Source organism: Balaenoptera borealis (assembly GCF_965194805.1).
Source record: "Balaenoptera borealis genome assembly, chromosome: 1".
Lineage (NCBI taxonomy): Eukaryota > Metazoa > Chordata > Mammalia > Artiodactyla > Balaenopteridae > Balaenoptera > Balaenoptera borealis.
Genome location: NC_138860.1, coordinates 25632182 through 25659471, shown reverse-complemented (window position 1 = coordinate 25659471; position 27290 = coordinate 25632182). Strand labels below are relative to the sequence as shown.

The window sequence follows — 27290 nt, the reverse complement described above, 5'->3', positions numbered from 1 at the left end:
TCTAAAAGCAAACAGCCAATGAAGAAAGATCTATTCAATAAAATCTATCAAAATTTGGTAAGAAAGGAGAGTCTGTGTTGTTTAAGCAAGACTATTCCTTCCCTCTCCATTGCCAGCTCAGTAAAGCAGAGATGACTTCAGATTGCTGGAGCTAAGAACACAGGGTTCCCTTTCTCCCCAGATCCCAGTAGGAGGGATTTATTCCTAGGAGGAGAATATCAGCATTTCTCACCCTGCCCCCATCTACCTGTGGCTGAGGCTAAGTATAGGAAAGTATAGGTGAGAGGTGAGAGTTCATTCTTCTACCCAGTTTCCACTCATGGAACGGAGATTCTACTTTGGTTGCAGCATGCTGAGAATACTGGGGTGCTGATCACCATTGCCCTGGCTCCTGAGGTAGTGGTTCTATACCAAAAGAGACAAGCTGAGAGGGTCACAGGCTGCTGTTACACATTCACCAAGTGCTGGGCTTCTAGAGCAGGGGTGTCATACAGAGTAGCTTGTTGTTGTCCCCACCCACAAATCCAGAGTCCTGGTTTAGAGATCTTGCCTGGGCAGATAGCACCTAATCTCTTCCCAAAGGAACTGACTTCATTTGCCCCCTTAGAGAAGTTCAACCCTAAGGGCACTCTTAAGAACAGAGGCGGCTGTGATGAAAGGCAATTGGGAGATTCAAGGAACAGGTTAAAGTACAGGCCCTCTAGTTTACAGGGGAGGAACCCACCTGGACACTGAAAAAAATATCAAACACTGATCTCAGAAGTTAAACTTTTCAAAAGAACCAGAATTTGATTGAATTAGTTTGTAGAGCAATTTATGCCCAAGGTCATTGTTGAAAACAACACAGCAATCAATCAACAATCAGTGGAGTTTGCAGCTTGGTGTGGTTAAGAGGGAAAGGGAGCTCTACAAAAACTGTTACCACCCCAGGGTAACCAGGGCATACTCAAAGCTGTGTCTTCTTGAGGAGCAACAAAAAAAGTAGGGGTTGGGGGGCGTGTTTGGTATTTTCACCATTAAGCTTCTTTGCCATAACATATTTGCTGCACACATTTTCACCACAAACATTTTTGGTGCATAACTAACTGGCCATAAAGCAATTCTGCCATGCCAGATAAAATTAACTGGTTGACGGTTTGCTTTCAATTGGTTTAAATGCATTAGCAGTTCTTCCTGTTATCCATGTTACTGATGGATTTAACCGCCAGTGATGATGATTTATTTGTTCTAAGAGTTGTTTTCTTATTTTTTTTAATAAGGTATTTAAAAATATTTTTGTGCTCCCCCCACCTTTTTAGGTTTTGATTTTCTCTTTTAAAAAAAATTATTTATTTTGTTGCACTGGGTCTTAGCTGTGGCAGGTGGGCTCCTTAGTTGTGGCTTGCTGGCTCCTTCATTGCGGTGGGGGGGGTCCTTAGTTGTGGCATGCGAACCCTTAGTTGTGGCATGCATGTGGGATCTAGTTCCCTGACCGGGGATCAAACCCAGGCCCCCTGAATTGGGAGTGCGTAGTCTTAACCACTGTGCCACCAGGAAAGTCCCTGTTTTCTTATTTTGAAACACACTATGTTAGAGAAGAAAAAAGCTGAGGGCCTCAAAGGCACAGAGTTGAAACATTCCCCAGAGAACTTTGGAACACCCATCAAGGGACATGTGACAATATGCCAAGAACAAACAACAGTGTAGAGGCTTTCACAACACACCAAAGCTCAGTTATAAATACATATCCTAGTGTTTGGGAACTGATACCTGTCTTAATGAAGGAAAAAATTTTAGTGAAAAAGAAAAAAGTTCAATGCCAAATGAGGAGACTAATCAACAAGCAAAAAAATAAAAAGCATGATACTATAAATGAAAGACTTCAAAGATAAGTGCTTTAGGTACAAGCCACAAAATAAAATCAGTTATTTGTGCAGTATTGCTAAGAATCTACACATAACTTAAATGCAATCAAATATTTTGTATTTTGAAATAGTCTTTTAATGTTCCTCTTTTCTTTTTCATTATTTTTTTATGGCAAAACTACCCTATGGCCAACTAGTTATATGGTGAAAATATTTGCGGCAAAGAAGTTTACAGCAAAAGTACCTAGAACCTGGTGGGAGATAAGACTTAAGTAAAATAATCCAGCCAATCACTAAACAAATAAACAAGCAAATAACAATACCAAGCTACAGAGGGGCGGGAGGACCAGTACCCAGACTTGTTACAATATATTATCTAAAATGTCCAGTTTCCCTAAAAAACTGTGAGGCATACAAAGAAATAGGAAAGTAAGACCTACACATTGGAAAAAAAGCAGGCAACAGAAGTAACCAGATGCTAGAGTTATCAGAAAAATACTTAAAGTAACAATTATAAATATATTCACAGAACTAAAGGAAACCAGATTAAAGAACTAAAGGAAGGATTATAAAGGAATAGTATAAACAATTGATTACATTAGATAATTTAGATGAAATGGACAAATTCTTAGACACAAACTACTGAAACAGACTCAAGAAGAAATAGGCTATCATCTGAATAGACCTATAACAAATGAAGAGATGGTAGTAAAAAAACAACAAATAAAACTACTCATGAAGAAATGGCTTGACTGCTTAATTCTATCAAACATTTACAGAATTAATACCAATTCTTCATAAACTCTTCTAAAATATAGAAGAGGGAATACTCCCCAACTTATTTTTATGAAGCCAGTATTACCCTGATACCAAATCCAGATAAAGACATCACAAGAAAATAAAACTACAGACCAATATCTCTTATAAATATGGATGCAAGAATCCCTGACAAATTATTACCAACGTGAATCCAGCAACATATAAAAAGAATTATACACTGTAACAAAATGAGATTTATCCTAGGGATACAAGGTTGGTTTAACATCTGAAAATGATTCTATTGACCATGTTTTTTATTTTCTATATTTATGAACTTTGACATCCCTGGGGCCTGGAGAGATTGTCCCTCCCAGGGTTAATGAATTCGTAGAGATAGCAAAAAACTTACCTTTCATGCAAACCAACCAATCCAAAGTCCACATCCCAAACACCTCCTTTATCTAACTCACACACCAAGCCAATATTTTCCTCACCTTACATCACTCAGGGCCAGGTACCTGAAAAGAAGGCTGCACGCATGGAAACTACTCAAACTGTCCAATCCTAAGATTGCTCAAACTTGCCTACCATGCCTTGCCCATTCCTTCCTGTGGAAACCACCATAAGGCTGTGGGCCATGAATTCTTTTCTCCAGCCTTCTGACCAACTTTGATACTTCCCCATGTGGCTGCGTGGAATGCTCCTTTCTCTTGAGAATTATAAGGCAATTGTCACTAAATCTGTCACCTTATTATACCTGATTAAAACAAATCTTGGGTACACTTTAAAATAATGATTAATGTACTACATATCAATAAAATAAAACAAAAAAAATCACACATCTCAAGATGCAGAAAATGCATTTGACAAAATCCAACACCCTTTCATGATAAAAACACTCAACAAATCAGGAATAGAATGGAACTTCTTCAATCACATAAGGGGCATCTATGAAAAACCCACGACTAATATCACACTTAATAGTCAAGGCTGACTATTACCCCCTAAGATCAGGACGAAGACAAGGATTTCTACTCTTGACATCTCTATTCAATATTGTATTGGAGGTTCTAGTCAGGGCAATTAGGCAGGAAAAAGAAACAAAAGGCATCCAGGTAGGAAAGGAAGAAGTAAAATGATTGCTCTTTGCAGATGACGTGATCTTAGAAAATCCTAAGGAATCCACTAAAAGCTATTAGAATGAGTTCAGTAAGTTTGCAGGATGTAAAATCAATATACAATAATCAACTGTATTTCTCTACACTTTAAATGAACAATCTGAAAAGGAAATTAAGAAAATTTCATTTCTAATACTACCAAAAAGAATAAAATCTTTAAGAATAAGGTTAACAAAAGAAGTACAAAACATATACTCTGAATACTACAAAACATTGTGGGAATTTAGAAACATTGTTTCTAAAAATTAGAAAAACACCCCATTTCATAGATCAAAAGACTTGGCATTATTAAGATAATGCTCCCCAAATTGATGTACATTCAATGCAATCTCTATCAGAATCCCACCTGACTTCTTTGTAGAAATTGACAAGCTTATTGTAAAATTCATATGGAACTGCCAGGCAACCAGAATAGCCAAAACAATCTTTAAAAAGAAGAAAAAAGTAGGATTCACACCAACTTCACAATTCAGTACAACCAACAGTGATCAAGTGTGTGTGGTACTGGCACAATGACAGACATACAGACTAATGTAATGAAGTGGAGAATCCAGATATAAACCCAAACATATATGATCAACTGATTTTCAACAAGGCTGCCAAAATGGAGAAAGAATAGCCTTTAGAAGGAATGGTGTTGGGAAAACTCAATGGCCACATGCAAAAGAATGAACTTGGATCCTTACCTCATATCATATATAAAAATCAACTCAAAATGGACCAAAGCCCTAAATGTAAGAGCTAAAACTAAAAAAGAAAACATAAATCTTCATGACATTGGATTGGGCAAAGAGATATATAACATCAAAAGCACAATTAAAAAAAATGGACTTCAAAATTTAAAACTTTTGCATTTCAAAGAATGAAAAGATGACCTTTTGAATGGGAGAAAACTTGCAAATCATATATCTAGTAAGAAATTGTATTAGAATATATAAAGAACAGTTCAATATAAAAAGATAATCCAATATAAAAATGAGCAAAGGATCTGCACAGACATTTCCCCAAGGAAGATATACTAATAGGCAATAGTACATGAAAAGATGCATGACATCATTAGTCATCAGGAAAATGCACATCAAAACCATGAGATACCACTTCACACCAACTAGAATGGCTATAATGAAGTAAAATAACAAGTGTTAGCCTGGATTAGAGAAACTGGAACCCTCATACACTGCTAGTAGTAATTTAAAATGGTGCATCTGCTTTGGAAAAGTCTGGCAATTCCTCAAATGATAACATAGAGTTACTATATGACTCAGCAGTTCCATGCTTAGGTATATAACCAAATGAAAACGTGTCCACACAAAAACTTATAAACAAATGTTTATAGCAACATGATTCATAATAGCTAACAGGTGGAAACAACCCTGACACCAAATAACTGACGAATGGATGAACAAAATGTGGTATATCCATACAATGGATTATCCAGCCGTAAAGAAATGAATTTTTGACATATGCTATAACATGGATAAACCTTGAAAACGTTATGCTGAGTGAAAGAAGCCAGTCATAAAAGACTATATAATTCCACTTATACAAATTGTACAGAACAGGGAAATATGCAGAAACAGGGATTAGTTTAATGGTTGTTTAGGACTGGGGGAATAAGGATGATAGCTAAAGAGTACAGACATTCTAGGCCTGAACCATGATGGCAGAGGAAAAGGATGTGCTCTTACTCCCTCTTGTGAGAACACCAGAATCACAACTAGCTGCTGGACAATCATAGAAAGGAAGACACTGGAACTCACCAAAAAAGATACCCCACATCCAAAGACAAAGGAGAAGCCACAATGAGATGGTAGGAGGGGCACAATCACAACAAAATCAAATCCCATAACTGCTGGGTGGGTGACTCACAGACTGGAGAACACTTATACCACAGAAGTCCATCCACTGGAGTGAAGGTTCTGAGCCCCACGTCAGGCTTCCCAACCTGGGGGTCTGGCAACAGGAGGAGGAATTCCTAGAGAATCAGACTTTGAAGGCTAGTGGGATTTGATTGCAGGACTTTGACAGGACTGGGGGAAACAGAGACTCCACTCTTGGAGGGCACACACAAAGTAGTGTGTGCATCAGGACCCAGGGGATGGAGCAGTGAACCCAGGGGAGACTGAACCAGACCTACCTGCTAGTGTTGGAGGGTCTCCTGAAGAGGCGGGGGGTGGCTGTGGCTCACCATGGGGACAAGGACACTGGCAGCAGAAGTTCTGGGAAGTACGCCTTGGCGTGAGCCCTCCCAGAGTCTGCCATTAGCTCCACCAAAGAGCCCAGGTAGGCTCCAGTGTTGGGTTGCCTCAGGCCAAACAACCAACAGGGAGGGAACCCAGCCCCACCCATTAGCAGAGAAGCCTATTAAACTTTTACTGAGCTCTGCCCACCAGAGCAACACCCAGCTCTACCCACTACCAGTCCCTCCCATCAGGAAACCTGCACAAGCCTCTTAGATAGCCTCATCCACCAGAGGGTAGAAAGCAGAAGCAAGAAGAACTACAATCCTGCAGCCTGTGGAACAAAAACCACATTCACAGATAGATAGACAAGATGAAAAGGCAGAGGGCTATGTATCAGATGAAGGAGCAAGATAAAATCCCAGATAAACAACTAAATGAAGTGGAGATAGGAAACCTTCCAGAAAAAGAATTCAGAATAATGATAGTGAAGATGATCCAGGACCTCGGAAAAAGAATGGAGGCAAAGATCGAGAAGAAGCAAGAAATGTTTAACAAAGACCTAGAAGAATTAAAGAACAAACAAACAGAGATGAACAATACAATAACTGAAATGAAAACTACACTAGAATGAATCAAGAGCAGAATAACTGAGGCAGAAGAATGGATAAGTGACCTGGAAGACAGAACGGTGGAATTCACTGCTGCAGAACAGAATAAAGAAGAAAGAATGAAAAGAAATGAAGAAAGCCTAAGAGACCTCTGGAACAACATTAAACACAACAACATTCGCATTATAGGGGTCCCAGAAGGAGAAGAGAGAGAGAAAGGAGCAGAGGAAATATTTCAAGAGATTATAGTCGAAAACTTCCCTAACATGGGAAAGGAAATAGCCACCCAAGTCCAGGAAGCGCAGCGAGTCCCATACAGGATAAACCCAAGGAGAAACATGCCGAGACACACAGTAATCAAATTGGCAAAAATTAAAGACAAAGAAAAATTATTGAAAGCAGCAAGGGAAAAATGACAAATAACATACAAGGGAACTCCCATAGGGTTAACAGCTGATTTCTCAGCAGAAACTCTACAAGCCAGAAGGGAGTGGCAGGACATACTTAAAGTGATGAAAGGGAAGAAACTACAGCCAAGATTACTCTACCTGGCAAGGATCTCATTCAGATTCGATGGAGAAATCAAAAGCTTTACAGACAAACAAAAGCTAAGAGAATTCAGTACCACCAAACCAGCTCTACAACATTGCTAAAGGAACTTCTCTAACTGGGAAACACAAGAGAAGAAAAGGACGTACAAAAACAAACCCAAAACAATTAAGAAAATGGTCATAGGAACATACATATCGATAATTACCTTAAACGTGAATGGATTAAATGCTCCCACCAAAAGACACAGGCTTGCTGAATGGATACAAAAACAAGACCCATATATATGCTGTCTACAAGAGACCCACTTTAGACCTAGGGACACATTCAGACTGAAAGTGAGAGGATGGAAAAAGATATTCCATGCAAATGGAAATCAAAAGAAAGCTGGAGTAGCAATACTCATATCAGATAAAATAGACTTTAAAATAAAGAAGTTTACAAGAGACAAGGAAGGACACTACATAATGATCAAGGGATCAATCAAAGAAGATATAACAATTATAAATATATATGCACCAAACATAGGAGCACCTCAATACATAAGGCAACTGCTAACAGCTGTAAAAGAGGAAATCGACAGTAACACAATAATAGTGGGGAACTTTAACACCTCACTTACACCAATGGACAGATCATCCAAAATGAAAATAAATAAGGAAACAGAAGCTTTAAATGACACAATAGACCAGATAGATTTAATTGATATTTATAGGACATTCCATCCAAAAACAGCAGATTACACTTTCTTCTCAAGTGCGCATGGAACATGCTCCAGGGTACATCACATCTTGGGTCACAAATCAAGCCTCAGTAAATTTAAGAAAATTGAAATCATATCAAGCATCTTTACTGACCACAATGCTATGAGATTAGAAATGAATTACAGGGGGAAAAACGTAAAAAACACAAACACTTGGAGGCTAAACACTACGTTACTAAATAACCAAGAGATCACTGAAGAAATCAAAGAGGAAATCAAAAAATACCTAGAGACAAATGACAATGAAAACACAACAATTCGAAATCTATGGGATGCAGCAAAAGCAGTTCTAAGAGGGAAGTTTATAACTATACAAGCATACCTCAAGAAACAAGAAAAATCTCAAATAAATAATCTAATCTTACATCTAAAGGAACTAGAGAAAGAAGACAAACAAAACCCAAAGTTAGCAGGAGGAAAGAAATCATAAAGATCAGAGCAGAAATAAATGAAATAGGAACAAAGAAAACAATAGCAGAGATCAATAAAACTAAAAGCTGGTTCTTTGAGAAGATAAACAAAATTGATAAACCATTAGCCAGACTCATCAAGAAAAACAGGGAGAGGACTCAAATCAATAAAATTAGAAATGAAAAAGGAGAAGTTACAACAGACACCACAGAAATACAAAGCATCCTAAGAGACTACTACAAGCAACACTATGCCAATAAAATGGACAACCTGGAAGAAATGGACAAATTCTTAGAAAGGTATAACCTTCCACGACTGAACCAGGAAGAAATAGAAAATATGAACAGACCAATCCCAAGTAATGAAATTGAAACTGTGATTAAAAATCTTCCAACAAACAAAAGTCCAGGACCAGATGGCTTCACAAGTGAATTCTATCAAATATTTAGAGAAGAGCTAACACCCATCCTTCTCAAACTCTTCCAAAAAACTGCAGAGGAAGGAACACTCCCAAACTCATTCTATGAGGCCACCATCACCCTGATACCAAAACTAGACAAAGATACTACAAAAAAAGAAAAGTACAGACCAATATCACTGATGAATATAGATGCAAAAATCCTCAACAAAATACTAGCAAACAGAATCCAACAACACATTAAAAGGATCATACACCATGATCAAGTAGGATTTATCCCAGGGATGCAAGGATTCTTCAATATACGCAAATCAATCAATGTGATACACCATATTAACAAACTGAAGAATAAAAACCATGTGATCATCTCAATAGATGCAGAAAAAGCTTTTGACTAAATTCAATACCCATTTATGATAAAAACTCTCCAGAAAGTGGGCATAGAGGGAATCTACCTCAACATAATAAAGGCCATATATGACAAACCCACAGCAAACATCACTCTCAATGGTGAAAAACTGAAAGCATTTCCTCTAAGATCAGGAACAAGACAAGGATGTCCTCTCTCACCACTATTATGCAACATAGTTTGGAAGTCCTAGCCTCGGCAATCGGAGAAGAAAAAGAAATAAAAGGAATAGAAATTGGAAAAGAAGAAGTAAAACTGTCACTGTTTGCAGATGACATGAGACTATACATAGAGCATCCTAAAGATGCTACCAGAAAACTACTAGAGCTAATCAATGAATATGGTAAAGTTGCAGGATACAAAATTAATGCACAGAAATTTCTTGCATTCCTATACTCTAATGATGAAAAATCTGAAAGAGAAATTAAGGAAACACTCCCATTTACCACTGCAACAAAAAGAATAAAATACCTAGGAATAAACCTACCCAGGGAGACAAAATAGCTGTATGCAGAAAACTACAACACTGATGAAAGAAATTAAAGATGATAGCAACAGATGGAGAGATATACCACATTCTTGGATTGGAAGAATCAATATTGTGAAAATGACTATACTACCCAAAGCAATCTACAGATTCAATGCAATCCCTATCAAACTACCACTGGCATTTTTAGGGAACTAGAACAAAAACTTAAAATTTGTATGGAGACACAGAAGACCCTGAATAGCCAAAGCAGTCTTGAGGGAAAAAAACGGAGCTGGAGGAATCAGACTCCCTGACTTCAGACTATACTACAAAGCTACAGTAATCAAGACAATATGGTACTGACACAAAAACAGAGACATAGATCAATGGAACAAGACAGAAAGCCCAGAGGTAAACCCACGCACCTATGGTCAACTAATCTATGACAAAGGATGCAAGGATATACAGTGGAGAAAAGACAGTCTCTTCAATAAGCGGTGCTGGAAAAACTGGACAGCTACATGTAAAAGAATGAAATTAGAACACTCCCTAACACCATACACAAAAATAAACTCAAAATGGATTAGAGATCTAAATGTAAGACTGGACACTATAAAACTCTTAGAGGAAAACATAGGAAGAGCACTCTTGACATAAATCACAGCAAGATCTTTTTTCATCCACCTCCTAGAGTAAGGGAAATAAAAACAAAAAGAAACAAATGGGACCTAGTGAAACTTAAAAGCTTTTGCATAGCAAAGGAAACCATAAACAAGACGAAAAGACAACCCTCAGAATGGGAGAAAATATTTGCAAATGAATCAACGGACAAGCGATTAATCTCCAAAATAGATAAACAGCTCATGCAGCTTGATATTAAAAAAACAAACAACCCAATCCAAAAATGGGCAGAAGATCTAAATAGACATTTCTCCAAAGAAGACATACAGATGGCCAAGAAGCACATGAAAAGCTGCTCAACATCATTAATTATTAGAGAAATGCAAATCAAAACTACAATGAGGTATCATCTCACACCAGTTAGAATGGGCATCATTAGAAAATCTACAAACAACAAATGCTGGAGAGGGTGTGGAGAAATGGGAACCCTCTTGCACTGTTGGTGGCAATGTAAACTGATATAGCCACTATGGAGAACAGTATGGAGGTTCCTTAAAAAACTAAAAATAGAATTACCATATGATCCAGCAATCCCACTACTGGGCATATACCTAGAGAAAACCATAATTGAAAAAGACACATGCACCCCAATGTTCATGGCAGCACTATTTACAATAGCCAGGTCATGGAAGCAACCTAAATGCCCATCGACAGATGAATGGATAAAGAAGATGTGGTACGTGCATACAATGGAATATTACTCAGACATAAAAAGGAACGAAATTGGGTCATTTGTTGAGACATGGATGGATCTAAAGACTGTCATACAGAGTGAAGTAAGTCAGAAAGAGAAAAAGAAATATCGTATATTAACGCATATATGTGGAACCTAGAAAAATGGTACAGATGAACCGGTTTGCAGGGCAGAAATTGAGAGAGAAATTGAGAAATCTCTACACAGATGTAGAGAACAAACGTATGGACACCAAGGGGGGAAAGCCGCGGGGGGGTGGTGGTGGTGGTGTGCTGTATTGGGCGATTGGGATTGACATGTATACACTGATGTGTATAAAATTGATGACTAATAAGAACCTGCTGTATTTAAAAAAAATGTGATCAAATGTATTCTATTGGAAAGAAGCAAAAATAGACCATATTTACTGTCTAAATTATATAATAATTTAATGATATTTAGCATCTATTGCAGATGTATTTATTATTGCAGATTGTATTTGCTTTATCAATGTCTTTGCTTTGGTAAGCATAAAATAAAATCTGAAAAAAAAGAAGAAATATGTAGGAACTCACTTTTGTTCTCTGATTAACTTTGTTCCTATGTTCTACTTCTGGGTCACAGATTCAGTATCTTCTCTTATCTGACAATATTAACTATGATGATAATGATTTTTGTTTGCTACCTGCATTATCTTTTGTTTTTTATTTGTCTTAGTCTTTGTGTTTGACTCTGAAGAATTTCCTCAGGAAAAAAAAAAAAAGAAGAAAAAAAAGAGTACTTTCTTCTTTGAGGTGATAAAAATGTTCTATCAATTAATCTGACCATGGTGATGGTTGCATGTATCCGTGAATATATTAAAAATAATTGAATTATACACTGTAAATGAGTTAAATGTATAGAATGTAAATTATAATTTCAATAAAATCATTTAAAAGATATTGATATTATGGTGAAAAAAACTATAGCAGCTAATATTAAAAGTACTTACTTGTTAAGCATAGTGCTAACTTACAGATCATTTCATCCAGTGTTTGTAACAGTGACCCTGTGAGGTATCAGTATCTCCATTTTACACGTAAGGAATTCAAGGCTCAGAGCTTAAAAACGTGAAGGCTACACAGTGGGTAAGTGATAAAGTCAGGTTTTGAACCCAAGTTCATCCGACTTGAAACGCTCCTGACGGCCTTTTTCTTACAACAAAGGAAGTCTCATAAAGTTGGTTCTCTGATCCCACAGTGAAGATAAAGACTGGATACGAAGTTAGAAAATTGGGCAGGTTCTAGGTCACCAAGGCGGTGTAACAGTTGTCCAGGTGTGATCCATAACTCTTTACCCCCAAACCACCTCTTGTATTCATTCTCTTTCCTCCTTGCTACTATTCTAGTCTAAGATAACCAACTTTGGTGGTAGATTTGAATCAAATGCAATCACTTTTAGTGGACCTAAAGGCTGTATAATTATGTAACTGCTTTACTGCCCATTTCTATATCCTTGTTAACTGTTTAAAACTTGCAGTTAGTTTAGTGATATTAAAGTCCAGTGAAAAATACCCCTGGAATAACTTTCAATGTGTTGATGGGTTAGGTCATAAAATGGTTTTATTTCCCTTTTATTGGACAAAACATTTAATTTACTGATCACAAGTTAATTCTTTGACGTTTTCTGCATCAGTTCCCTGAGAAACTATGCCACTTTAGAAACCTTAAATATCTGCTACACTTGAAGTTGTCTAGTTATACATATAAAGTTATCTAATCATGTATCTGCCTGATTGCTAAAATATTTTCTGCAATATAGAGGAATGTCAAGGGACAGGACAGAACTGATACCAACTGAAAATGTGCAAAGCAGTATTTTGTTTTAATGGACAAGAAAGAAAAAGCGGCAAATTGTACAAGTGGGAAAAAAGATGTAATATGAGGTCATCATTACACTGTATCCCACTCAGAATTAATTACTGTCAAATAGACCTTTGCATGCCGTTCTAGCATACTCTTATCCAAATCTTACTTATCCTTTATGGTCATCACAAATGCTTCTAGCTCCAGAAGTCTTCAAGTTCTGTGCAGGCAGAATGAACTATACCTGATCTTTCTCTGGTTGCCAAGATGGTTTACCTTACCATGGTACATACTGCTATAAATTATTAACATACATAGACGGTACACGGTATCCTCAGTTTCTAGTTCAGCGTTTGAGCCACAACAAACAATCAAAACTCTGCTGAAGGGGTGGTCAATTGTTAACAGTTATCTTAAGATTCAACTACTCCATTGAAAATCAAAGATAGGCCAATTGCTAAAGGTCCCAGAATGAGTATAATCTATAAATTGTTTAACGACTGGTGTTTCTGTAAAGTTATATAAATACAGTTATACATAAAAGCATGTAAAATGCAGAGTTCATTCAGAACCGGCAATTTGTTTGCTTATGATCTATTGTTTCTGAGGGGCAAAAAGTACATTATTAAAAATACATAGCACATGTCTATATTCACCAAACTGCACTGATTTAAAAAAATTATTAACTTGACAATACGTTTTTCTTGTCAATTTTTTTATTGTGCTATTTGCTCAAACGAATGAAATGAAGTGTTTTCTGAATTATGTTTAGATCTTTAAATTACCCATTTAACAAGTTAATTTAAATAAATTTAATATTCGGTAAATGACAAGCAGCTTAAATACAAGTTTGATAATTATTATTAAAAAAATTAATAAAGTGAAAGTCATAGTCAAACTTTCAACAAGGCAATGTAACATTTATCACTAACCTGACTAAAAGGCCGCACTCGTACTGCCACTTTCACACTGTCAATACTTGGCATAGGCATTTTCATCATTTTCCCATTATTCGTATTGTTATTTGGTAGAAAAATAATGTAGAAAGTACACTGCTTATGCTTCACACTGAAACACTGAAAGCTTAGCCAACAGAAGCAGTCTGTTTCTAGACAATCAATTATTAATGGAGCATTCATTACACACTATCAATTACCTGTTATAATTTTACAATACTTATTTATCGATGAATTTTATAGCCCACATCAAGTATCACCACTTAATTGCACACAGTCACATTGCAGAGAACAGTGGTGTTTCTTTTCCTTTTTCCACATTTACTCACACTCTTTACGTATCCTCAATATTCTGTGCCTGAGGTCCTATGAGAATTTGTCATTTAAAAACCTGGATATTAAGGGATTTCTGCGATTCAGTAGCAAGCTCCTTCACAGCAAGAATACTTATAAAATTTGATCAGACTTCTCATTCTGTGAATATCGGGCACATACAAGGTGCACTGAATAGCCACGAAACAGATGTATTTTACATTTCCTTTCTGACTACTCAAACCCTTTTAAGAAGTTGCTAGTGAGCAGTGAACCGGTCAGTCTAACCTGGATAATCAGTCTCTGAATAATTAAGAGACTTTAAGGATAACAGCCTTTAAGCTTGCTGAACAAGAAATGCCAACATTATATTTAACCAATGCATTACTTGGAAAATTACTAATTTGAGGTAGAATGCACAAAATATGTTAAACTACAAAAAAGTGGCAAAATTACATGCCCATAATTCAATTTCAACACAGTAACAGCCTTCCCAATTTATGATTAGAAATCTTAATCACAGAAGCAAAGTGCATACATTATAAAACAGCAACTTAAAAAAAACAGTTCAATCATCTTCATTTTAAAATTGGTCTAATACTTTTAACCACAGAGAAAGAAAATGGAACCAATACCTACTAGCATATAAAATCATTATTAAAACAGAAATCCCCTCTCAAAAATCTAACAGACACACAGACTACTGTGAAGTATACACTTTATTTAACATTCCAATAATAAGCCATATTTACATATTATATAAATGTATGAAGTCTTAATATAAAATAGAAAAAACTGCCTGGACTAAAAGAATCACACTCCATATGGAGTTACTTTACTTGTTGAAGACATTCTGTTTACAAAAATTTACAATAATTTATATAAATTATTTTCTTCCAAATTAGATGATTTTTAATAATCCACACAATTCTGATGACTTTACAAATAGGTGTACATTAAAAACTGGAAAAAAATTACAGCATTTTTCTGCGTAGAACTTGCTTTGGAAAAGAAGACAATTTCTTCCTGCTCCTTCCAAGACTTTTTCCTGTTACTTCTACAGTCTTTCTCGGTTTGCTCTTTACTCCATCAATTGGGCTTGCCAAGGGGGAAATCAGCTTAATTTCTACTGGAGGAGGTGACCAACTTTCTTTTTCTGTGTTTCTGAAATAAAGATTTAAGTAACAATAAACATGTTATAATATAAAATGTAACTGGCTTCCCAATATATTGAAAGAAACCTTAGGGATTAGTCTTTTCTAGTGCTTTATTTTATAAAGGAGAAGTGAAATAAAACTTCAGTCAAATAAACTTATCAGAGGCAGAGTTAAGGTTTCACATGACAGAAATTTTCTTTATGATTGGGATACTCAAAACAATTACTGCTGAATTTTCATTTAAATGTTTCATATGTATTAATAAATACTGCTGGGTTACAAGGAGGGGTCAAGTACCAGTAGCCAGTCCATGGAATGAGAGCCCAGCAGGCCCATAATGAGTTGTATGAGAAATGGCAATTCCCAAATACCAGCAATTAGCAACTGTGTATATATTTTCATAATATGAAGTAGTTTTCCACATATACACAAAGCCAATTTATATGTAGTGTTATTATAGTCAAAAGCTCTTGTTAAATCAGTTTTTAAAGTAAGATAAAATGGATTATTTTGTACTTTTATGAAATTCAACTTAAGCAAAATATATCTGAAATGGAGTAATGTCCCCATGGATGAAATTTTAATTGCTAATAGTGAAATAATCACAGGATTTTTAAAAGTTTTTAACGATTTTTACTGATAGTTATCTATCTTTACTAAGGAAAAGGTGAAACATCCCACTCCCCTCCCCCAGCTCATTGTAAAAACAAAGATTCAGTGGGTATTCAACTACCCCCACCCTGCTACCCTTCTTTTTTTCTTTTTAATTAATTTTTATTGGAGTATAGTTCCTTTACAATGTTGTGTTAGCTTCTACTGCAGAGCAAAATAAATCAGCCATACATCAATCCCAATCTCCCAATTCCTCCCACTCCCCCCGTTTCCCCCTTGGTGTCCATACATTTGTTCTCTACGTCTGTGTCTCTATTTCTGCTTGGCAATTAAGGTCATCTGTATCATTTTCCTAGATTCCACATACATGCGTTAATATACGATATTTGTTTTTCTCTTTCTGACTTACTTCACTCTGTATGACAGACTCCAGGTCCATCCACCTCACTACAAATAACTCAATTTCATTTCTTTTTATGGCTGAGTAATATTCTGTTGTATATATGTACCACATCTTCTTTATCCATTCCTCTGTTGATGCGCATTTAGGTTGCCTCCATGACCTGCCTATTGTAAATAGTGCTGCAATGAACATTGGGGTGCGTGTGTCTTTTTGAATTATGGTTTTCTCTGGGTATATGGCCCAGTAGTGGGATTGCTGGGTCATATGTAGTTCTTTTTTAGTTTTTTAAGGAACCTCCACACCGTTTTCCATAGTGGCTGTATCAATTTACATTCCCACCAACAGTGTAAGAGGGTTCCCTTTTCTCCACACCCTCTCCAGCATTTATTGTTTGTAGGTTTTTTGATGACGGCCATTCTGACTGGTGTGAGGTGATACCCTTCTTTAAAAAGGATGAATGAATGGGCTTTCATGCTATATAAGAAAGCCACCTTCTGCAGTGAAATCTAACAATTACACAGAGCCAGTGCATATAAATGCCCCTAAAAATTACCCTTTTCTGATGAGCTTAATTTCTCTTTTTAAGTTGAGTCTTCTCTAATTTTAAGAAACAAAACAGAAAAAAAATAACAGCATAGAAAAGTCTTACTTGCTTGCTTGTTTTGTTTTTGCAGTCCTGGTTCTTTTCACTTGTTGCTTTCCCCCAGTTTCAACTGATTGAGCATCATCTTCCTATGGGTTAAAAATTTTAAAAGATGAACCTTAAGTAATTAAACAATTGAAATCTAAGCTAAAAAGTTCCATCCTGAGTCAAGGAATATAGCCAGACAGTGCTAAATGAATTTCAACTTAACAAATATCAAATGGACTCCTTATATTTTTTGGTAGAAACCTTGGTCATCTAGGACAGCTCATTATCCCTTATCCCCACACATTCAGTTATCTCCAAGTCTTATCAACTTTATTCTGGAATGTTTCCATTGTCCCCTGCCCTTTTGTTCTATTGACTCTGTCCAAATCCAGGCTCTCGCGGCATAAGAATTAGGCCACCAGTGACCATTTTTCCTCCCTAGAATTCCCTTTTCACCGAAACTACTTAAAGCATGCACATGGCTATTTGCTAGTTTGTGAACAGCCCCACCCCCTTCCTCATGCATCGCCAGGCTCCTGCGCCTTTGCATCTGCTGTCTCCTCTTCCAGCAATGCCCGTCTCCTTTACCTACAGGGTCTACAGGGTTATCTGGGTATAAATGATTCTTATCATGCTGTGAAATAATTATCTGTATTTTTGCCTCTTCAATTAAACTGAACTCCTGAAAAACAAGGAATCTGCCTGAATTATTTTTGTGCCTTTTTCCTTGCATAGTAACTGGCTCACAGCAGATAATTCAAGACATGCTTATGAATTAAGACTGGTAAATATAAGGGTCTCATGCTCACATTCAATCCCTGAACTATTTTTATTTTAGAGTTACATGCAACTAGTCAGCTCTGAAACACTCTCTCTCCAAGTGTGGTCTGTGGATGACACTCCAGGGGGTCAGGGACCTACATTTTAAATAAATACATCCAGATAATTATGGTGGGACACTACAATTTAAAAACCCTTCCCCTAATAGGTAATTTAAACTGCAGCTGCCAATAATAAACCATGAGTAACATACCAATCTGTCTTAAAGGTAGTATCCCCAAAAGTGCAGAAAAGACAATTTTGGACTTATAGTATAAATGTCTGCTCTTTTTAAAAGAAGTTTATCTAGGAAGCATTGCTTAAAAAAATAAAAAGCATGTTTAAATACACATACAAATAAAATCATGCATTTCTTACCAGTTCATCTACAAGTTTGGATGTATTAGATGTGTTTTTCCGCCTGGTCCTTAAAGTAGGAGGTGAGAAGACAAATTGAGAAGGTAAATCCGAAACTAATTCTTGCAGCTGCACAGGAGCCTCTATTTTTTTAGCTAAAGAAAGGTAGAAAGAAAGAACAAAACACTGTATATCTATTCATATATATATCTATTTTATATATATAGACATATAAATTCAACTTGCAACAAAAAGCAAGATCTGTGAAGTGCAGTTAAGGGCAATAACGCAAAGCACAATAAAAAGAGGTATGGCATATTAGAAGGTTTGAAATATGGTATGGCAAAATGAAGGTTTGTGGCAAGTCTATCTGTGCCATTTTTCCAATAGCATTTGTTCACTTCGTGTCTCTGTGTCACATTTTTGGTAATTCTCCCAATATTTCAAACTTTCTCATTATTATTATATTTGTTACAGTAATCAGTGATCTTTGATGTTACTATCGCAAAAAGATTAGGCTCGCTTAAAGCTCAGATGATGGTTAGCATTTTTTAGCAATAAAGTGTTTTATAATTAAAGTATGAACATTTAAAAAATACTATTGCACACTTAAAAGACTACAGTATAGTGTAAACGTAACTTTTACATGCACTGGGAAACCAAAAAATTTGCATGACCTGCTTTATCGTGATATTTGCTTTACTGTGATAGTAAGGAACCTAATCTGCAAATATCTCCCAGGTATGCCTGCCCTGTGTAACCTGAGCTACTTTGCTTCATAATTCCTACTTTTCCAGAGGCAAGGTTTTTATTTTAAAAAGCAATTTTATTTACAAAGAAGAGACTCAAACCCTCTTTCCTTTCAGCTTATTCTGAGCCAGTTGTTCCACGCAAGGGGAACAATAGAAAAGTCCACAGCATAAAAGAAAAAAAGCAAGCAGAGAAAGTAACAATATAGAAAAACAGGCCGATAGGAAGATTTTCCATAGACAAATAGAAATGGTTTAATTAAGAATTACTTGAAAGTGTATGTAATTAAAAATATTTATCACACACTTCATCTCAGATTTTTTTCCCTGTTTTTTACTATAGGGTCTCCATATTAGTGGCAGTTAGCAATGTAATTATGGAAGTGGCATGGTGCAGTTGAACCAGTCTGCCAGAAATTAAATCCTAGCTTCTGGATTTATTAGCTGTGGGACAAAAACCAAGTTACCTAAACCTCTCTGTGCCTCAGTTTCTATAAAATGAGATTCAAAATGGCACCTTTAAAGTTACTGTGGAGATTAAAGATTAGAATAATGTTAGTGCTTTACGGCTGTTTGCATGTTATAATGTTATTATTTCAAGAATATAATTTACAAATCTTTGGAATAAAATTCCCAAATTATAGTTCAATGATATTTCACCTACTGGGACAATCAAGAGTTCTATAAGATGTCAAATTCTGTAAAGCATGTGATTTTTAACAAAAGAAAAAAGGGGTGAGGGTCAGAAATAAAAGTCATCTCCGCTCCCAGCTGATAAGTGGCATCAGTGGCACTGGTGGTTAACTCCTCTCTTTTGCAGTTAAGATACAGACAAACAAATCTATGCTCTGTGAAAATGATACATTCTATTTTTCTTTTTCCAGGCTACCAGGAACAAGAGCTTCTTTGGCTTTTCAAAGACCAGCTCATATTTTTCACCTACAAGTTCCCCACTGCACCCAAAGGAATAAAGAAGGAAATACAAAAATACATTATCACGTGCAAAAATGTTCAGCCCCACCATTCCTTCCATACGCTTCTATTAGCCAGACAAGACTTTATTATACTTTCAATTCCTTGCGTACTTCGGTAAGCTTTCTGAGGGTAAGTTTTGGTGGCCAATGCTACTTAAGGCCTAAGAAGTTCGAAAGTCCTATAGATTCAAACCCAATAACGTACTGGTAAACAGCTTTCTGGGAAGGAAAAAACAACAACAAAAAAAAAACCCCGCAACTCTGATTTATAGCATTTGCTTATTTCTGTGCTATAAATGTTCCATGGCTGGCTCACAAAATTCCTGAATACTTAACAATTGGCTCTCACTAGCCAGCAGGAATCGGCTCCAAGACATCACTATTTATTCATTACCTGGGTGATGTGGGTGCTCAGTTTCACTGAATTTCCATTTCCTCATTGTGGAAAGAAGGAATAATAGTACCTGTACTACACTGGGTTATACTGAGAATCAAATGAACTGGTGAATGTATACCCTAGTACAGCCTCAGGTATACAGCAAACCCTTCTTAAATATCTGCTGCTGAGTAATGGAATTTGAGAAAATCTATTGAAATGTAAAGCTTTACATTCTTTTTAGTTAGTGATTCTACGATATCTGTTTCTTTGACATGTTTCAATTAAATAGAGGATGGCCTCCAGCTTTCTAATCATATAATATTTCTGTATCCACTCTTCTCTGTACCTCCCACCCCTCCCTGAAGGAGTTTTTTTTTTTAAAAATGCAAGTTAAATAGGCACAAGGGACAGAAGGTATTGTAAGAGTGTAGAAACTATAATCTGAGGGCAAAATAAGAAAGGAAACTAACGATGGTGTTAATTGCTTTGTTAAAGTAGTGAACACTCAATACTCACAAGAACCCTACGTAGTAGGCATTATTACCCACATTGTAAAGATGAGAAAACAAGATTCAGAAAGGTTAAATGATTTTCTGCCCAGCTAGTTAGTGGCAGAAGTGAGAAATCTCAGTCCCAAATTTCTTATCACCTCTAACCTCATACTAGAAGATGCTTATTGTTAATACCAGAAAATCTGAAGACAATTCAAATACCTGGCAGGAGAATGCTTGAGTGATCTGCGGCACATAAGTGAGATGAAATGCCACACGTGGACTCTATCAATGTGTAAAAAACAAACAAAAAAAATACAAAACCACGAACACTCAGGGTTTTGAGGAAAAATGCTCAAGAAATAAGTAGGAGGTGGTGGGAGCAGTATATATATCTATACACAAACCGTAGTTTGTTGGGTTTTATAAAAAACAAACTATATATTTAACTAGAAGGATATAAAAGAAAATGTGAACAGTGGTTACTGGTCCTCTAGTTGACTAGATTAAATACTTCTAATTTCTAATTTTCTGTGGCAGGCATATATTATTTTTATTACAGAAAAAAGTTATAGGTAACATGTATACAGATGACGACTATGTAAAGATAACAAATATCAGAATTATTGAGATGTTTGGCTATGCTCTACCAAAAGAACCCCCAAATTTTGCGTTTACTATACTCTAAAAGTCATTAGAAAAGTATAAAAGAATTGTTAATGACATTCTTCTACCACTCACTGTTCTTTTTCATTTTAACTTTTACCTAAAATAGCAGCTTAGTAAAGTCAGCTAAAATCTCACATTTGGTCATTTCATTTTCCTCCATGCCAAGTATAAGCATAACCACACTTTCCCAACAGCAAGAAGAAATGGGATTATACAGTACTACCAAAATCTCCCATAACTACAGATCACTTTTTGGTCAAATGATCAATTCTATGGCAAAGGGCCCTTTCCTGGGCTTGTGCTATGTAAATATAACAACTGGACTTCATGAATACAATATACTTAAAGAGGTTTTTACACAGTGAATGTTGAAGGCAGAAAATTTCAGTTTGCAGATTTTTAAATGACTTATCTTTCTCCTGGCCTTCCCCAAGTCAGGAAGCAACTGTATAGGATGTTCACTAACGCATTTAAAAATGCATGCAACAGTTTAATAAAAAAGTTTAGTAGAACAACAAAGACACCTACTTCACTTACAAGTCCCTAATCTTTATCAGCACCTTTTTAGACCTTTTTCCTTAATTGTCTCCCTCACTGAATCCCCCCCCCACAAGAAATCTTAATAGCACAGATAATACTGTATATCTGTTTATGTACTTTATGTATATCTCTGCTTTATACATAAAAAAGAGTAAGATATTTTCACCCTTTTGGGAGAGACATCACTCCTGTTGAGAAGGTATGAACTATACCAACCAGGCAGTATGATCATTAGCTCACTTATCGCCAGTGAGGGGGGTTGGGCATGTAGCCTTGCCAGTTCACAGACAACAGGGAATATGGATTTAAATAATTTCTGTATTGTAATCAGTAGAATTCTACTGCTGTTTCCCTTCAAAACAATTTAAAGTTGTGGACACCAGCTGGGATATGAGCCAAAAATGATGGTTCTATCTGGGGAGAAACCAAAATTAAGTCACATGATATAAGGGCAGAATGAAGAGAAATAATACTATTCTAAAAAATTAAACCTATGTCAAGTGAATTATAGTATTTAAAAAGTCATGGTGAAACAGAAATTCTTGAATGTAAAAATAAACTTTAAAATATAAAATATTTAAATTTTACTATCAAAAGATCAAAATTGGTTTTTGTTTATGTTTTTTGAAGGGGGAGGAATTCCCTGTAACTACAAATCAGTTTTAGAAGAAATAATCCGTAAGTGCCTTAACACAAAATCTAATCATGTTTGAACCAACAGAATTTTTTTTAAACTGAAGACTTTGAATGAGATGAAAATTATGCTTTGAAAAGAAATAAAAGTACCTTTCTCTTTCCTTGGAACCTTTGACACAGGAGGAGAAAATAAAAAAGACTCATTTTTTGGTTCAGAAAGGTCCGGCAACAAGATGGCCTTGCTAGATCTAGTCCTTGTGCTACGGGAAGATTTAGTCAAAGCAACTGTGGCAAGCAATTTTTCTTCTTGGTCATTCGGTTCTTTGTCTGTCATTTCTTCATCTATGCATTTTTCTGATATTGAGCGTAATAAACGTTTTTGGCTTTGGTTTTCAGTCCTTTTTGTAAGCTTCTTCTTAGAGCTCATTGCTGTAACAAGTTCCTCATTTGGCACTAAAACTGATTTTTCTAAAGCTGGTTTTCCAACATCAGTATTTTCACTTTTAGCTGGGGTGTTTCTTGTAGATCTCCTTTGGATGCTGAGACCTTCTCTCTTCTTGAGACTTCTTGCTTCCTTAACAGCCTTAGATTCTACATCTTCAGATGGATTAATTTTTCTTGGTCTACCACGTTTCCTAGGTGTAGCCGGAGTATCAAATTCTGCTTGAAGAGTCAACTGGGATGAACCAAGTTTGGAATCTTCTGTTACATCTGATGCACTAACTTCTTTCTTTTTAACCCTTTTACTATGTTGAATAGGCAGTTGCTCTTCGATGGACTCCCCATCTTGTTTATATCCTGTATTTTTAGAAGTTTCCAAATTAGCACTTCTCAATTTCCTGGTACTTCTGCTAGGACTTGCTACTTTACTGATTTTCAGATCATTTATAACTTCAACACTTTCCTGATTTTCGACAGATTTTTTAATTCGTTTAGGAGTCCTTTTTCTAACAGATGAAAGCTTAACTTCTTTTCTAAGAGAAGTTTCTTCAGTTGCTGGTTCCAACAGCTGAGATGATTTTAACCTTCTTAATTCCCTACCTGGAGTAACCTGTAATTCTTGTTCCACAGAATTAATATTTTCTAAAATGTCTTGATTAATTTCTTTTTTTCTCCTTCCTCTCCTAGGAGTAATAGAATTTTGAGGTATTTGCTGGTTATGAGATATTCCTTTATCATCAGAACAGGCACTTTCAAAAGCCCCCGAAATTTCTTTTGTTTTCCTAGTTCTCTTCGTAACTGAAAGTCCCAGCATCTCAGGAGTAGCAACATCTGCTGACTCTTCCTGTTGTGCCGATTTGACGTTCAGGTTTTGGACACGTCCTCTGTTGCGAGTTCTGGAGGAAATCATGTCATTAACCTCGCTGACATTTATAGTCACCGTACTTGTTTCCGGAACAGTCTTAAATGTAGATTTGGCTAACTTGGTGGAACACATTACCTTTTGGCTTATTAAAGGTATGTTTTCTTGAATGGACTGTTCCATTGTATCTGAAGTAATTTCTTTACTTCTTGTGTCTTTAATTACATCTAATAAATTTTCTGCAATTGCTACTTTAATTGGTTCAGGCACATATGGTAATGTCTCTACCCTTTGGGACTCCTGATCACTAGTTATGACAGATGGCAAATTTGCAACATGTCCGTGATTATCATTTTCCCCACTGTATACATGTTTTTCCTCAGTGGCTGCATTAGCTGCTTTAGCTAGCACATTAGATGCTGCAGAATCACCTGTCTCTACTTCTCCTTCTTCACCTTCCAAAATCAAGGTAAAGTTGCTCTGTGGCACAAAAAGTTCCCCATCTACTTCAGCAATGTCACACTCAGCAGAGTCTTTGTTATCAGGTAAGTCACAAAACTGTTGCTCAATGGTATCAAAATTGTATCGAAGCTTAAGAGTTCCTGAGGGATACAACTCATTAAATGAAAGATTCCTAGCCTCTTGTCCTGAATCTTGAACTTCAAGCTTTTCATGTTCAATTACCTAAAATGAATTAAAGATAAGAGACTGTTAATGTATACATTTATTTTAACCTAAAGCATAAATTTTTTTCATGACCACCTCTCCCTTGGTGTATGAATTGTTAAACATAAACTACATTTGATATGGCATATACTTATGGGTTTACTTTATAAAATATCCATTTAAGCAATCAGACTTTCTCACTCAGTCAAAATAACTAGATAGAAAAAGATTGAGATTCTGAATGGAATTAAAAGTAGAATTCTACATTTCCCTGGCTAAAAAAAGACAGTCTTAACAAAACCTTAAAAATTATTATGATGCCAACAGTTGTGATAATTAAGGACTTATTCTATTCTCACCCAAGGAAAGAAAAATTAACCGGAGAAAAAGAAACAACCCCCAAACTGTGTTTTAATGATAATCCCCAAATTACCTAACTAACCACACTTTTTCTAAACAGCATGATCCCCATAAGGTTGAAGAAGAATTCACCTACATAAGCTCCCTTGGGCTAGACTCAATCCTCTTCCCTTTGCTGGGGCTGCATAAACCATGAAATTCCTAAGGCTTTCAAGTTCAGTACCTCTCTTGCAAGGGTTTGGTGGAAGAAGGAATGCTCCTTGCATTTACCTTTTGGTAAGGGAAGGGGAGAAAAAGGAGGAGGCAGAAAGTAACAGAGAGATCTCCTGACCAAGAAGGTAGAACATTACCACCCACCTAAACAATGACATTTTCCCACTCCCCAAACATTCAGTGAAATGAAAGACTGGAAATACCCAGAAATGAGGATTCCCATTTACATCATGCCCACAAATTGTGTTAGCTCCCCAGCTGAAGGAACAGGGACTTTATCCATCTAACTCACAGTGAGAATACTCATGAAATTGAATATGGATAACCATGACATTTCTGAGTTAAGCCTCCCAAATATTATACAATCACATCTCTATAAATAATTAGAAGAGGTGATTTTTCTTCATCTTAAATTCATGTATCATATAAAAGTTGCCTGTTGATAATAAAAGAGATTTGGTGGAATTTTAGGAAATGTAAGTCATATTAAATACCAAAAACCTCCCCCCCCACATAAAAAAGCCCCCACCTTTCTGGAGTGTCTAAGAAGTTAACCCCCAGCCAGCAGAACAGTATTTTCCCACAAGTATGAATGGGGGGGGTGGTGGGGTGGTGGGTGGGAAAGAACCCTAGTTAACTGTACTCAATTATTCTCAAATATACGCTCTGGATAGTTTCGATGTCATACATGTCTCTAGAGTAACCAATATCTGTTTTCTTATGGCTAAAAGAACTTTCATTTGAACCGGATACTGAGCAAAAACTAAATTATTAAAATTGTGACTTCTTTAACACAGCCTTTTGGTTTTCATGAAAAACAATTTCTTACTTAAAGGATGTGCTCTATAATTCCACAATATATTTATATACTTTTTTGAACACAGATTTTTATAAAGAGGTTTTCATATAGCAGTCAAATAAATGAATATATTAGATTTGAACTATGGTTTGAAACCTAACTAAACCAAAACTGAAAGACTGACAAAGAAATAAAAAATTATTTTTTTTACATGAATTTCTTGAGTATCAGGAGAATCATCAGAAACTGGAGGCTTTTCTTCTGGTAAGTCAACACTTGCTTTTAGTACATCAACTTCTATTTCATGATCTTCTTTTAAGTTCAGTGCTGTTTCCTGGTCAAGCCTATGTTCAGAGATAATAGGGCCTTCAGAGGTAACAAGCCCAGAGCTTCCACTATCACCAAGAACATCAGCCATAGCTGAAAGAAAAATGAGAGTTAATCTTCCATATTTTAAGCTAAAAACAGAGAAAGATATATACACAACTGGGGAAGCAAACAGAAGGGAAAAGGCTGCATTGCACTTAATGTTTCCTTGAAAAACTGTCATAGTGCCAAACAATTTCTAACGTCTTAAAGGAGGAAAAGCCTATGAGGATCTACATGTCACTCCTGTTTCATCAGTATCCAATCACTCAGTTTAAACAATACATATTTGCTTTCTACAAAAACAAAACACAGAAGATAAATTTTACATTTAAAAATGACAACTTTGGTTTTTCTCAACTAGAATATAATTCTTGCCCTTACTGTGAAACTTCAATATGATGATAAACTGCTCGAGGAGCTCAGATGTTTGTTCCTTATTAATCTGAAAATTATGTTCACCAGGTGACTACTAGACAACCAGCTATCCTTGTTGAGCCATTACAGAATTACATGAGGGACATGCAATCTGGGCTTTGATCTGGCTGTGAAAAGGACTAGATATTTCCCTTTTGGCAGAAAGCATCCAAATGGCCACATATTCTACCACTTAAATAAACTGGGGTGGGGGGGATCATAAAGAAAAATTTCTCCTTATCTTTCACCTTCCTCTTTAAACAACCTTTATTGGCGAAAAAACAATAAAATATTAAAAATCTGTGCACACTCCTTGACCCAGCAAGGCCATGTTTAGGAATCTGCTCAAAAGAAACACTGACACAGACTGTGCAAAGATGCATACACAATAATATTCATTGCAGAAATGAGATAGCAAAACAAACAAAAATGGTCATCAGCTCAAACTGTTCACCAATCAGCAATTAGTTAAGCATACCACAGAACATCCATACTATGAAATACTATTACAGCCACTAAAAAGAACAGAATTAATCTGTATTAATGACATGGGAAAATATCTTAAATATACTGTTAAGTGAAAAAGAAAGTTGTTTTTGATTATAATAAATTTAATTGTTAATAATTTATAATAGCTAACATTTATTGAGCTTTTATTAACAGTGAAAGCTATTAAATTTTATAGACAAAGA

General features: G+C 36.0%; 2 protein-coding genes across 6 annotated transcripts in view; both read right to left on the bottom strand.

Moving 5' to 3' along the window:
* The window catches only part of LOC309605045 (kinesin-like protein KIF28P), a 70283-nt gene extending 64153 nt beyond the window's left edge, over positions 1 to 6130 (bottom strand). Inside the window, exon 1 of one of the 2 annotated variants that reach the window (XM_082340336.1) lies at positions 5919 to 6130. Coding sequence is in view for 1 of the 2 variants with exons in the window: in XM_082340335.1 (XP_082196461.1) it covers positions 307 to 321 (15 nt within the window). In the remaining variant the exon portion in view is untranslated. Of the gene's footprint in view, positions 1 to 306; positions 5875 to 5918 lie in introns of those variants that run through there. The other variant, XM_082340335.1, reaches the window with a different exon arrangement.
* Positions 6131 to 13586: 7456 nt separating this feature from the next.
* The window catches only part of AHCTF1 (AT-hook containing transcription factor 1), an 82203-nt gene continuing 68499 nt past the window's right edge, over positions 13587 to 27290 (bottom strand). For all 4 annotated transcript variants that reach the window (XM_082339829.1, XM_082339830.1, XM_082339832.1 and 1 more), the window contains 5 exons: positions 26027 to 26235; positions 22625 to 24461; positions 18058 to 18191; positions 16879 to 16961; positions 13587 to 15221 (listed from right to left, as the gene is read on the bottom strand). In XM_082339829.1, coding sequence (XP_082195955.1) covers positions 15032 to 15221; positions 16879 to 16961; positions 18058 to 18191; positions 22625 to 24461; positions 26027 to 26235 — 2453 coding nt within the window. In that variant the 3' untranslated portion in view covers positions 13587 to 15031. The remainder of the gene's footprint in view (positions 15222 to 16878; positions 16962 to 18057; positions 18192 to 22624; positions 24462 to 26026; positions 26236 to 27290) is intronic.